The sequence below is a fragment of the Galeopterus variegatus genome, unplaced genomic scaffold (genome assembly GCF_000696425.1).
Source record: "Galeopterus variegatus unplaced genomic scaffold, G_variegatus-3.0.2 Scaffold3627, whole genome shotgun sequence".
NCBI lineage: Eukaryota > Metazoa > Chordata > Mammalia > Dermoptera > Cynocephalidae > Galeopterus > Galeopterus variegatus.
Window position 1 is genome coordinate 176385 of NW_007729738.1, and position 13880 is coordinate 190264.

At 50.4% G+C, this 13880-nt stretch overlaps 1 protein-coding gene across 1 annotated transcript in view; it reads right to left on the reverse strand.

Moving 5' to 3' along the window:
• LOC103601208 (lisH domain-containing protein ARMC9-like) overlaps positions 1-13880 on the reverse strand; it is a 34686-nt gene that overhangs the window by 11164 nt on the left and 9642 nt on the right. Inside the window, exons 2-5 of the mRNA XM_008585592.1 lie at positions 9098-9213; positions 4869-5029; positions 1360-1489; positions 593-722 (exon numbers count right to left, since the gene is read on the reverse strand). Coding sequence (XP_008583814.1) covers positions 593-722; positions 1360-1489; positions 4869-5029; positions 9098-9213 — 537 coding nt within the window. The remainder of the gene's footprint in view (positions 1-592; positions 723-1359; positions 1490-4868; positions 5030-9097; positions 9214-13880) is intronic.

Genomic DNA, 13880 nt, shown 5'->3' on the forward strand with positions numbered 1-13880 from the left:
GGCTTGGCTGAAGCACAGGAGAGGACCCCCCTGGGCCGGGCGCGGGGGTCTCTGGCAGCCCAGAGGAAGGGGCGCCTAGCTGGGGCCTGAGGGGGTGTAAGGCAAGGAGGAGGTTTCCATTTGAGGAGGGGACCGAGGGCTAGAGGACCCCGGCCTGGCAGACAAGCGCCCCTCAGCCACTGGGGCGGGGGGGAGGGCGTCCAGTTGGGTTGGAGGACACCCGATCCCAGACCCTTCCTCCTGCCCCCTTTACACCCTCTGCCCAGAGAGACAGTCAGGACTGCCCGCCCGTGCCTGGCCAAGCCCCGATGTCCTTCCCGTGGTTCGGACGTCCCCGTCTCTAGGCTAACACAGCAGTGGGAAAGGACACCGCCGGCTGCTGGGAGGGACGGGGCTCGGCGCTCTTCTGGACCTTTTTCTCTTTCTTCCCCGTTGGTTACTCGTCCCCTCCTCCCTGGCGTCTCCCTGCCTCTTCTTGAGGGCAGTGGCAGCAACCGTTGTTCCCATGGCCCCTAGAACTGAGCAGGAATTGCTGATTCTGAGGGCGGGGAGGGAGAGCCGTCCGCAGGCCTGGAGCGCAGCCTCGACCCACCTCGTGCAGCCCCCGGGCCCTGCTGCTGCAGGAGCTGCAGATCTGCCCCCGGGCCCTGCTGCTGCAGGAGCTGCTGGTCTGCCCCCGTGGCTGCTCCCTGCAGACCCGGAAATGGAAGAGCTTCACCACCCTGTGAGACAGGCTGGGCACAGAAGGCCTGGACCAGTCACCACAGCAAAGCTCCTTGAAGGCAGCCACCCCAGGAGTGGATGCACGCTAAACATGGCTCAGGCTGCACGTTTTAGTGCAGGAGGTTGGCTTCTCCATGTTGAAGTCGCTCTGCTTGCAGGGTACTGCACAGCCAGGAGGAAGTGGTGAGGGCCAGCTGGTGGCCTGGTGGGTCAGGGACAGGGTGGGTCTGTCAGGCTCTTCTCCCTGAGCAGGTTGCCTCAGATCTGAAAGAAGGGGTGGTGAGGTCATTAGAAGGTCCTTTCTAGATTCTAAATAACCCCTAATAACCCATCAAGGGTGGTGTGTGCTCATTTGGTGTAGAGGAACAGAAAACACCCTTTTTTCCTGCTTGGGGACCCAGCTGCTGTTTTGGGAAGCTGATCCCTGAGCCAACCACTCACCAACCTCATTCCCCATCTTTCTCCTCTCCATCCCACCTCCTCCAGAAGCAAACAGCTAAGACAGGACACTGCCTCAAGTCACCCTGAGTCACACATCCCCTGAACATGCTCAATGTCCTTCCCAGGACTCCTGGGTGCTCTGCATCCACCTGCGGGGGGCCCACCCCGAGTGCCCATGCTACCCCACACCCCTACCTGGTGTTCCCTCCACTGCCCAGGTCCTGGGGCACCTCCTCTGACTGGCTGGGAACCCCCATGGGGGGCAGGCGGGGCTCTTCCTGATGTCGCGCTGGCAACCACTCTCTTGGCTTGGTGGCAGTGGCTGCTGGGAAGGAAGAGAGAGGTCAGCCCATGTCTGCATCCTTTCTAAGGATGCTCTTTCCTGGGCTGGGCCGTGAAGCCAAGGAAAGCGCACGGCCAGGCCAGTCCCTCCCGCTCCCTGGCGCCTGCGGATCGAGCACCTGTTTACCCATGCAGCCAGGGAGCTCGCCAGGCCGGCGCGCAGCGCAGGGAGGCACAGACCACTCGGCTCAGCCTTCTCGGCTCCTCTCGGCTGATAGAACACGAAATCGTCCCCCTGGCCACTGCTCGGCACCTCCACCCAGGAGCATGGAGGTACATTTGTTTATCTGAAACTCAAATGTAACTGTGTCCTGCATTTTTATTTGCTAAATCCAGCAATCCCAGAGCTGGGGCTCTCCTGACTGAGCTGCCCAGAGCTCCTTCAGGCTGAATCCCTCACTGTGCCCAAGAGGGCTAGGAACCAAGATGGGAAACTCTAGCCTCAAATGTCCTGAAGAAGGACACACAGTGTGCCCCATCTCTATTGAGACTGAAGCTGGAGGATGGAGGCTGGATGTCAGAAAGGACATCGTAGGATGGGAAAGACCAATTGGGTACAGAGCAATAGAAGGAGCTATCCTAAGTCTTGTCTGTGTAGGGTGGTATAAGAGGGATAAAAGTTAGACTGCGGGAGAGATTTTCTGCTGGCAGTGACCATGATGGCTGGCTGAGTTTCCTTTGCTAAAGATCCCAGAGGTTAGTGGGGGACATGCTGCCTCCCAGAGAGGCCCCAGTACCTTGACTGAGTGTTGGTAAAACAGTTAGAGGTTTGGGATCCTGACCTCTGGGGTTGAGGTGGCAGTAGAGGCGTTCTGCCTTCTTCAGCCAATCTAATAAGGGGATCTCCTGCCCTCCCATCCCCGCCCCCCCACTGTGACTGCTACAGAGACAGCGGCTCCAACACCGGTTGTCATGGTTATAAGAGGAGCTAACTCCCATAGATTGGAAAGCGCTGGTGAGCTGGCACCCTCTGCTTTGCCGGCTCTCCCCTCCTCTCTGCGCATCTTCCCTTCCAACTGAGAGAAGAGAGTACAGCAGCTTGGGGGCGAGCAGAGCTGGGGCTGGGAGGTGGAGTGAGGACGTGGAGATTTAGAGCCAGGGAGATGAGTGGCAACAGGAGGCAGCCCAGCCGCAGGGGCCAGGTAGGTCAGGGACCCAGAAGCCTTTTTGGGTTGGCTGCCCCAGAGCTGCGGGTCTGTGTTCTCTGCTCCGGAGGCTTACAATAAGGCCCAGGACACCAAATGTAGGTGCAGGAAATAACACACAAATAGAGCCATGCCCAAGAACTGGGATATAGACAGGGGAAATCCCATTACAATTCACACCATTAAAAAGCTGGCACCCAGGGGTAGGCATGTCCTCCTGGATCAGGAGTTTGCTAGGGTGGGTGAGGGTGGGGACAGGGTGAGCTGAGCTCCCCTGAGACCCTTTGAGGTCTCCTTGGTTCAATCGCCCCCTTCTCCTCTCCCTGATCCCCCCACCACATGCTACACTGCAGACTTTCAGAGGTCCCCCTAAGGAAAAAGACCCACGGACAGAGCCGGGAGCTGGGAGAAGGGAGGCTGTGTGCGTGCCCCTGAACTTACTGGGACAGAGTACTGTTCCCTACTGGTTAACCCATTTCAGAGAGGGCTGGGCATTTCAACGCCAGGTAAGGCATGTGATTTTGATATTCGAGATAGTCTTGGTTGATGGGGAAATGACAGTAATTTTCCTCAGGCCAATGTCTCACAAAATTCTAAGCCACATTCTTGGCTTTTTCCCTGGGAAACTATTTCCTTTTGGCTCTATGGGCTGAGTCCTTTGCTCAGAAAGAATGACTTTCTGGCCCTGCCTTCAACTGATCAAGAGTTTGCGGATCCTGGGGGCTCCTTGTCATGAGTCATCCCACTGTCTTGAGTGACTGCGCGGTGTGAAGGTCTTCCTGAAGGTGTGGACACTCATGGCGGTGGGTTTCCATGGGATCTCTAGGAGGGGCGTTAATTCCTGGCACGAGGCCAGCGTGGCCAACGGGCAAGTCATGTGCGAGAGGACACCTGTGGGGAGGAGCTGGGTGGGCGCAAAGAGAGCGAGAGAATGGAGTGGAGGGAGGGCTGGAGGAGCAGGACTGTGTGGAGCAAGCGGCCGGGGGAGGTCGGTGCAGGCTCCCGCAGGGAAGGAATGAGCCAGACCAGACGGGGATGGCTCCTCCGCATTCCTCTCCCTGCCCTGATCTGCTGCACCCACACGCAGCCTCAGAACCAGAGGCCTGTCTGGCAGAGGCAGGGAGACACCTCGGGGAGACAGCAGCTGTCCAGGGTGAGTGAGGGGCCTGCGGATGGGCCAGTTGGAAAGAGGGGACAGGGAGGAACAGAGCAAAGGCTCACTAATGACCTAGAGAAGAGTGAAAGGATGTGAAAGGAGAAGCAAAGGTGTTGGCCTGAGGCTGGGCCAGAGCAGTGAACAGTCCTGGCCTCTGGCAGGTGGAAGCTGCTCACTATCAAGAGACCTTCCCCAAGAGTCCCAAATAACCCGGCTTGCTTCTGGCTCTGAAACAGGCCTGCGGCTCTGGGCCTGCGCTTGGGAGCATTTGAATCCAATTGTGAGCAGATTATACAAGTTCTCAGATGTTTCTCATTCTGGAATCCGACCTGCTTCTCAGCTGTTTTTCCTATTTGAATGGAAATTAGAGTCTTATCTGGCCTGCTCATAATCCTTATAATTTCCTTTTGAAAATTAAAAAAAAAAAAAAACCAACAAAACAACTTCGTACATTTCTGATTCAAAGTATATATATTTTGGGGCTGGTGGTTAGCTCAGCTGGTGAGAGCATGGTGTTATAACACCAAGGTCAAGGGTTCAGATCCCTGTACCAGCCAGCCGCCCAAAAAACAAAACAAAACGAATCTCTTGTACTTTTATCCTCCACCAGCATTTTTTTTTTTGATGGCTGGCTGGTAGTCCACCGGTTTTGAAGCTAGTTAACTAGATGCTTCAAGACACGTTTGGATCCCAGAGTCATTCGTGGTCCTGGTCACACACTTCTGACTCGGTCCAGCCTTCTGACACGTGGCTGACCCCCTCAGCCCTGGAAACTGAGGTACCAAAACCTTGGTCATTGATCTACATCAGCTTGTGATTCCCATTCCACAGGCTCCCATTAAACCCGCTTCCCCCAGTTGGAAATCTTGCCCCGGTAGCTCCCAGGCATGAGCGGTGGACAGTGCTCCTGGCAGTGGGTTTGGAGGAGAGCATGGCGTCGGGCCTGGCAGTGTGATCCCGGCGTGAGCCTCCGTGACACAGGCGGTGGCTGAGACCACAGGGCTTCCCAGCTCCTGCCACTGCTTCACTTAGACTCTAGGCCTCACAGCCCCAGACCATACCGGGCATGCTGCCAACGCTCTTACGTGGACAGGGGACGCAGGCCTCTGCCGCACTGGGCTCGCCCTCCTTGCCGACTGCGGGCTGAGTGGCTGGCAGTGCCTGCAGGCAGCCGTTTCTAGCACGTCGGGCCATCTGGGGTGAAGGGAGATGGTCGTCTGGCCTGCAGGAAAACATGAAAAACTGCAGTAACTACAGAGAGCCGGGAGATATTTGACTGTGGGCTACCACGTAGCATCACAAATACAGGAGCTGGCCGTGCCTGAAATTCTTTTGTTAAACCGATATTAGCAGGTATTAAATCTTTTTAAGGGTATTGGCACGGGAGATATTTGACTGTGGGCTACCACGTAGCATCACAAATACAGGAGCTGGCTGTGCCTGAAATTCTTTTGTTAAACCGATATTAGCAGGTATTAAATCTTTTTAAGGGTATTGGCAGAAAGTAGGAGGCTGAAACCATGCAGCAGTAGCCTCACCTCACTCCTGTTAGCCCCTGTGAATTTCAGTGATACATGGCTTCGTATATTTCAAACACATGAGTATGGCTTAGGGCTTTGGGTGGCATGGGGGACCATTTCGACCAAGACAAATCAAACAACTTAAGGCACAGATCATCTGTTTTTTCTTCTGGCTTCGTATATTTCAAACACATGAGTATGGCTTAGGGCTTTGGGTGGCACAGGGGACCATTTCGACCAAGACAAATCAAACAACTTAAGGCACAGATCATCTGTTTTTTCTTCCCGAGATGCAACCAGTGAATGAAGGGATGAATCCAATCAGAGGGGACACAGCACGCTGTCATGTCAGCCCCGACCAGGGTTAGGAACAGGACCGGGGAGAGACTTGCTTTCTGACACCACCTGAAGGAGGCCTGCAGAACGACTGCTTGATGGGCTGGTAGAGAGGGCTGGCGGAGGCTCATTCATTCAGCAACACATGTTGGGAGCCTCACTGGGCCAGACTGGGTGAGGCGCAAGAGACCACGGGCCCAGGCGAGCCCCTGGCAGAGTGGCAGGCAGGGATGGGGCTGGCTCCGCGGGTCATCTTTGACGCACATCCCTGAGGAAGGCTCCGCAGGTGTGCCTACAGCAGTGGAGCCCTTGCCCCTTCCAGGAGTCTTCGTCCACCCACTTCAGCAAGGCCTTGGTGGGGCACACGAGGACAAGCATGCACCTGCTGAGGGTTGGACTGTGTGAGTGGCTGTTCTGGAACGTCAATTTCATACAGTTCAACCCAAGAGCAAACAGGAGGAGACACTTAATCACCCTGAGGTGGCAGGAAAGGTTTCCCAAGGGGGTTGGGGGCATTCAGTCTTGAACTCTGAATTGGGGTTTGCCAGGGGCCAGAACAGGGAAAGTTTTCAGCAGAGGTAACATTGCGAGTGAGGTGAAAAAGCAAAAAAATTTAAAGATTTATGCTTTCTTGTTACAGAAAGATTTAAGGCACCACCCAAAAATGATGCCCTCCCCCACCAAAATGACCTGTAAGTCAGTGACTAGAGGGTGCAGGGTGTCCTGGGGAGCTCTGACAGCTGGGGGAAGGTGGTGTCAATTGAGAAGGACACTGTAGGCCAGGCCAGGGATTTAGACTTGATCCCCAAGGGAAATGAGGAGACAAAGAAACGACATTCCATGCTGCAAAGTTCTTTCTGCCCATGGTCACAGTCACAGATGGTGCCTGGGAGAACTGTTAGGTGGCCTTCCCAGGCGGGGAGAGAAGGGGACAGCTCAGGTGAAGGCCAGAGCTGAGAGGGCAGAGAGGCGGGGTTCTCACTGGGCTGACTGGGGGTACTCACGCCACACGCTGGAGCAGGGGCACAGAAGGCAGCTGAATTGGGGGCACTGGGAGGACACATCTTGCAAGTCTGGACTGGGTTTGGGTGTCCTCAGTGTACAGTGGAAATCAGAGAGCAGGCAGGATGGGTGAGGACCTCAGCTAGGGCCGCCAGAACATGGCATTTTAGCAGGATGGGGGGGAGGGGGGAGAGGCTGAGGACCAGCACAGGGATGGGGGGCACAGCTACCAGGAGGGGGGTCATTGGTGGCAACTGCCAGAGCGAGCACGACATGGCCCTGAGTATCCTCAGGGGTTGGAAGCTGGAAGGTCACTGGCGACCATGGCAGCGGGATCTTCTGCGTGCCTGACCACGCAGGGCTGTGAAGGGAGCAGAGGGTGGGGCAGGAAGTCGCTGGAGATGCCAGAGCACGGTGAAAGGCCTGGTGAAGGTGGCAGGAGGCAGGAAGGTGACTGGGCAGAGGGAGCAGAGGGCATGGAGACCCCCACAGGGGTGGCCTGGGTGGGAGAACAGAGAGGGAGGCGCAGCCCATGCTGGGCCGAGGAGGGTGGGAGGGCCCCGCGCTGTGCAGGCAAATGTATTAGGTTTCCCTGCAACCTTTCCTTTCTTGGTTATAAACCAGTAGGTGTGTATCATGAAAAATTAAGTGACTATATGCAATATATAGAATGACCTGTCCTCCCCAGTCCTAAACACAACCACTTAACATTTGATATCTTTTCACTCTTTAAATATGCAAATATACACTTAAAAAATACTAACTTGGGATCACTATACACGGCTGACATGGGTATTCACGTCATTTTATAATTTGCTTTTTCACTTAGATAATGTTGTGAGGTTCTTCCCATGTCATTACATATTCTTCTAAAACATCATTTTCCATATTGTTTTGTGTGGCTATGTCATAATTTAGTCCAGCCTCCTACTTTGGGCATGTAAATTACTTCTGATTTTATAAATAATACCGAAATAAATACCCTTGTATGTGTGTGTGTATATCTGTAAGCATCTGATTACTTTTCAATACAAAATCCTAACAGTGGAATCACTGACTCCAAAAGCACTAGTATGTTGAATGTGTGCAATATACATGGTGAGAATGTCCCCAAGAGCACCAAGATTCTAGATTCATCTATGCTTCTGGCAACCTTGGGTTGTCAGAGGGAGCTGGTTGTGAATGGAGAGTCATATCAGCTTTGTAGAGGTGGGTTTTTGCAGGTGCGAGGTGGAACTTCAAATCCTGAACATCAACGTCCTGTGCTCTGCTGGCCACCCCCCCGCCGTCCATCAGGCCATACTCTCACTAGACCTTTCCCCTGCCATGAGGCTTGCGCTGCGAGCTTCTGAGGGCAGGCATCGCTTCTCGCACACGTGCGCATCGCTTCTTGCACGTGCGCATCACTTCTCGTACACGTGCGCATCGCTTCTCGTACACGTGCTCACTGCTTCTGGTACATGTGTGCATCCCAGCAATTAGCACAGCAGCCGGCACGAAGTGATGACAATGTTTGGCGACACAACCTGACGGAGGGAGCTGGTGACCGGGCATCTGCTTCATTATAGTGGGTACGTCCATAGTTTCAGGAAAATGAGGTGCCCTTATTGCCTGGCAGGTTGCCGCAGCCAAAGGTCTTGACGGGACCCCCTGCACAAATCAGGGGAGAGCCAGATGGGCTCCCGGGCAGGGAAAATGTCCTCAAATTTCTCTCCACAAAGTAGAACATCTGATCCAAGAATTAATGGGGTCCTTTGGTTAGATTTTATACTTATTAGATTTCCTTCATCCTTATCTCTGATTAAAATATCCTTATGTCATTGTTGCATCCCTGTGCAGTCAGGGTTTTAATAACGTAAAAAAAAAAAAAAGATTTTTTCCCTTTGTTTTCTTTCTTTTTAAAAACTAATCTATGGGCCGGCCCGGTGGCACACTGGAGAGTGCGCCACTTGGGAGCGTGGCGGTGCTCCCGCCAAGGGTTCGGATCCCATGTGGAGACCGGTTCCCGCTCAAGTCTTCTGAAATAAACTGATTTGGAGTCTTAAACTGTGACGCCCCAATCCCAACAAAGGGCCTCATACTACAGAGAGACGGCCACAGAAAGGACAGGACAGGAGTCCTTTCTGGGTAGACCCGCTATTCCTTTCAGGTGCTTTCCTTTGAAATTACACTGGCCAACACTCGTCTTCAGAAGTGGTCCTGCAGATCCTGTAATACAACCACTTCTCCTTCTGGAAGAAGGAACCTGGGGGGAAGGGAGGGGTACCCAACCTCTTTGCCTCCAAAAATCCCAAAACGATAAATAATAAAGAGATGAATCTTTTCAATATGAACACTTTATTTTGAATTTTTAAAAACATACATCTTACACTGCACTTAATCAAAATGAAGTTTCAGAAAATAAGTTCCCATCTCCTTTAGCCTGGACTTACACTGGGTACCCGTTCCTGTGGCCGCCGGGGGTGACAGGCCGGCACAGGGGCTCGTCCCCACTCCACTGTACACTGGCCAGCCCTTTCCGCCTTGTCTTGCCCGTGTTGGTCATGATCTGGTGGAAGGAAAGAGGAAATGGGACTCAAGAAATCATCTACTTGAGAGCTGACCTAGAAGAAGAACTTACTTCATTGAATAAATTAATCTATGATGATAAGAAGCTTTGCAAATAAATGAGGAAGGATCATGTCACAGATTACTCAGGCAAACAAAAATTTGGGGGAGAAATCCTTTTGGGTTTGCATATTATATCATTTAGCAATATACATTTAAAAAAATAAAATCACAGGAATAGGAAGAAAATAGTTGATTATAGTAACTTATCACATCTCTGGAGAGGACTGGACTTTTAAAAGTGAGAAGGGAGAAAAGACAGATTTGATTTCATAGAAAATTAACATTTCCACATGTGTAGGATATTAAAAATGAGCCAAATCAACAGGCAAACAACTGGGAAAAAATACTTAAAGCATATTTAACAGATAAAAGGTTTATTATGGATTGAATTGTGTCCCCCCAAAAGTTTAATGTGTTGGAGGCTTGGTCCCCACTGTGACAGTGTTAAGAGGGTGGGAAGTCCTATTATGGTAATTGAGAGGTGGGGCCTTACAGAGGTGACTAGATTGTAGGACCCTGCCCTAGTGAACGGATTAATAATGGTGGCCGGGGGTGGGGTTCAGAGGGCTTTAAAAGGAGAGCACATGAAGAGTCTCTCTCTGTTCTGCCATTTCTGCCATGTGAGACCCCTGGGTCACTGTCACCACCACTAAGACCCTCACCAGATGTGTTCCCTGCACTGTGGACTTCCCAGCCTTCAAAACTGTAAGCAATACATTGTTTTCTTTATAAATCACCCAGTTTCAGGAATCTATTATAAGAAACAGAAATGGACTAATACAAGGTTAAAATTTTCAATAAGCTCCTACAAATCAGTAAGTAAAACACTAAATAGATAATTGGGCAAAGAATTCACTCATGTCACAAAATAGAAAGTATTACCAGTAAATAGAAGGAAAAGGGATCAACTTTATTAATTAGAAACCATGACTTTACAAAAAAGGTAAAATTATTATATGAGCATCAACTTAAAGAGCCGACCCACTGCTGGCACTAGATTAAAATATTAGTGGCACTGAAATTTGAGACAACTCTTTTGGAAAGCAATTTGGCACTTTATTTCAAGAACTGTAAAAATCTTCATATCCTTGGATATAAATCCTAGTGAAAGAATCCAAAATATGGAAAACGTTAAATAAACAAGGTTGTTATAAAATTTTTATAGAATAAAACTGGAATAATCTCTCTAGTAATAAGGGAATAATTAAGTAAAATATGGCATATTCGCTTGACATTATATGGCCATTTGCACTGATAATGAATAGGTTATGAACAGAAATGTTTATTTAAAACAAAAAGACTGGAAGGAAATAAACACTAAAATGATTAGAGCAGCCATATAGGATAGTAGAACTTTGAATAATTTTTCTTTTCTATTTTGTAAGTTTTCTATACTGTGGTTATAATTATGTTAATAATTAAGAAAAGTCACTAGAAAATAGATCACTGTAACACTGGTGAAATCTGAGTCAAGTCTGCGGACTGTACCAACGTCAACTCCCCTGCTTTGATTTCTGCTATAAATGACACAAGACAGCACTGGGGGAAATGGGGGGAAGGGCAAGAGGGACCCGTCTGGACTACTTTTGTAACTTCCTGGGAATCTATAATTATTTCAAAATATAAAGTTAAAAAAATAAAAACTTGGAGTCACATCTTTGATTTCTTGGTTTTTGCTGAAAAGTTGTTCAAGTTTATCTAGTATTTGAAGTATTGGAGAGGGGAAAAAAGGGCCAACGGCTATGGGAACCAAGGGGCCTCCCCTGTGCCCTGGGACAGCTGCCAGCCAGGGAAGGAGGCAGGTGGGTAAGGAGGAGGCAGGGGACGGAAGGAGGGTGAAGGGAAAGGACGGGGCGAGAGAGAAGGGGCAGGAAACGGAACATAGCTAAGCTCTGCAAATAAGAACTACACATCCTCGGGCCAGCCCGTGGCTCACTCGGGAGAGTGTGGTGCTGATGACACCAAGGCCACGGGTTCGGATCCTACCCCTTTGCATATCTCGTGAAATCTGTTAACTAGAATGTTTTAACTGCAATCACGAACACTACTTCTACTCTGACTGCTCTTCTGTCACACTTCCCTGATGTAGTGTCTAGGATCAAACGGACACGTCCTCATCGCCAGAGCAGCCCCCTTAAGTGCAACTCGGCAATGGTACCTCAGGGCCACGTACGGCTTCTCTTTCCTCTCTCCATTATGTCCATTATGTCTGTCCCACAGAGGAGCATGGAAAAGGCTAATTCTTATGCTCCCGGACAAGGGGAACGGTCAGTATGAGGGTTCTTTTGAGTCTTTGCTAGCCCTCTGCCGCCGTCACCTCCCCACCGTCATCCCAAGCTCACCCCTCTCAATGCCTTCCCAGAGGATGAGAACATGTCACTTTATATATATACATATACATATATATATATATATATTCCCCCCCCCCAGAAGAAGTAGCTTTATTGGGACTCAAGAGTTGGAGAATGAGAGTAGGACCTGAGATAGGCTATTGAGTAGAGCCTAGGTTCCAAAATGGAAATCAAAGTTCATCAACCAAATTGTCTCTACTTGCCAGCAGCCTCACAGTTAGTGCAACCAATAGAAGGTGTGCTGGCCGGTGGCCGGTCACTCGGTTAGAGCGTGGTGCCAAAAAAACCGCCTGCTCGAAATGTATTTGCCACTAAATCACCTAAGTGTGCCACCATTACAAAAGAGGCACCGGTTTTTCTTCATAAATAAATTCCCACAAAACCCCCAAACCACAATTATTACAAAAGGAAGTAAAAAAATCACATCTTACAGATTTTAAACTTCAGCATTTAGCTCAAAATTTCATCATCTTCAAAAACAGCTCCTCTGCTAAGCTCATCATCTGTAAGATCTATCCAAGAAGCCATAAGACGACCTTTGCTAGCCGGTGGCAATCCTCTTCCCATTTTCCCTAGCCAGCCAGGACTGAACAGCAGGGTAAGGCTCAGGTGGGAGTGAGGACTGGGGGAACAAGGGCTAGTTCCCCCCAGTGCAACATGACATCTGGAGCCTGATGGGAAGAGCAGAACTGGTGAGACTTGAGGGAAGGGTCCAGGTCCTGTATTCAGTCAGTCACTGCTGGAAGAGGAGGAGTGGGAGGAGGAGGAATGCTTGCCATGCTTGTGCTGTGTGTGCATCTTTTTATGGGCTTTCTTCATTTTCTTCCTCATCTTCTTGTCCATCACCATTCCTGGTGCTACCATGCCAGGAGCCAAGGGATTAACAGGAGGCATGCCAGGGGCAGGTGGTGGATGTGGAGGAGGGTAGGGACCTGAGGGTTGGCATCCTGGATACCCTGGCTGTGGCACAGGATGAGGGGGCCCACCTGGGGGAAAAGCTGGATCCCCTGGGGAGCTCCTGGGGGAGTGGGAAAAGGGCCTGGAGGAAAGGCTGGATTGAAAGGAGGTGGATGGGCAGGATTGGGACCTCCGGGATACCTGACATTGGGGGGATACGGATTTGGCCCTGGCTGCCCGGTATTAGGATTCCACATGTTCAGGTGTTTTCCACTCCCTTTCCACGGCTTCTTCCCAATCTCCCATGTCACTTATATTTGAGAATGTTTGAGATGATCGAGAACTGTCAGCTATACCATCTCCTTAAAACTTTAGAGCCCCGGGAAATAATTTAAGTGAGTGCTATTTTTCCTCTCTAGTGGATGGGGAAACTGAGTCCGGCGTGCGGGTCAGCCCTGTCTGGAGGATAGGCCCTAGGAGGAGTGGGGTCAGTGTGCAGGGCCCAGCGGTATGCCTGACACTCCCTAGTCCATTTTTTGCGGGGCTGTCCTTCCCCTTCCCACTGCTGTGCTTGCAGGGTGAGCCACCGGGCCCTCTCTGGACCCCTCAGTTGCCACAGGGCCTTTTTAGGCTGGAAGGATCTTAAAGGGTATCTCATCTAACAACCTGCTGAGGCAGAGCTGTTTATACAGAGTTTTGCAGCAGTGCGTCAGGGGTTGAGGGAGAGAGGACAGAAAGGATTGCTGGCACCCACCTCTCCTCCTCCAGAGGAACTCAGCTTTCATCTGTGCTACAGATGGAGATTTTGTTTAAAAGAAGGTTCTGCTACTATAAAATGCAGCATATTTAACCACAATAAAAAAAATGCAGCAGGGCCGGCCCGTGGCTCACTCGGGAGAGTGCGGTGCTGATAATACCAAGGCCACGGGTTCGGATCCCATATAGGGATGGCCGGTTTGCTCAATGGGTGAGCGTGGTGCTGACAACATCAAGTCAAGGGTTAAGATCCCCTTACCGGTCATCTTTTAAAAAGAAAAAAAAAAATGCAGCATATAATTTAGCTGAATATAGCATATGATTTAGATGAATGCAATTTATCAGTAGTAAAATTTGGCCAACACAAAGAAAAAAAGACACACACACAAAAAGTTGGCCAACACATATCAATTTAGGTAAAAAAAATACATTTCTCATTTACTGGTTTTGAGTATTTGTGAATCACTTAAAGAAATGAAGACATGTTATAAAGCGGTATGGATTTTTGTCAGGAATGTAGGTATACTATATATATATATGTGTGTGTGTGTGTGTGTGTGTGTCTACGTATATACATATCCATATATACAGTGTATACACA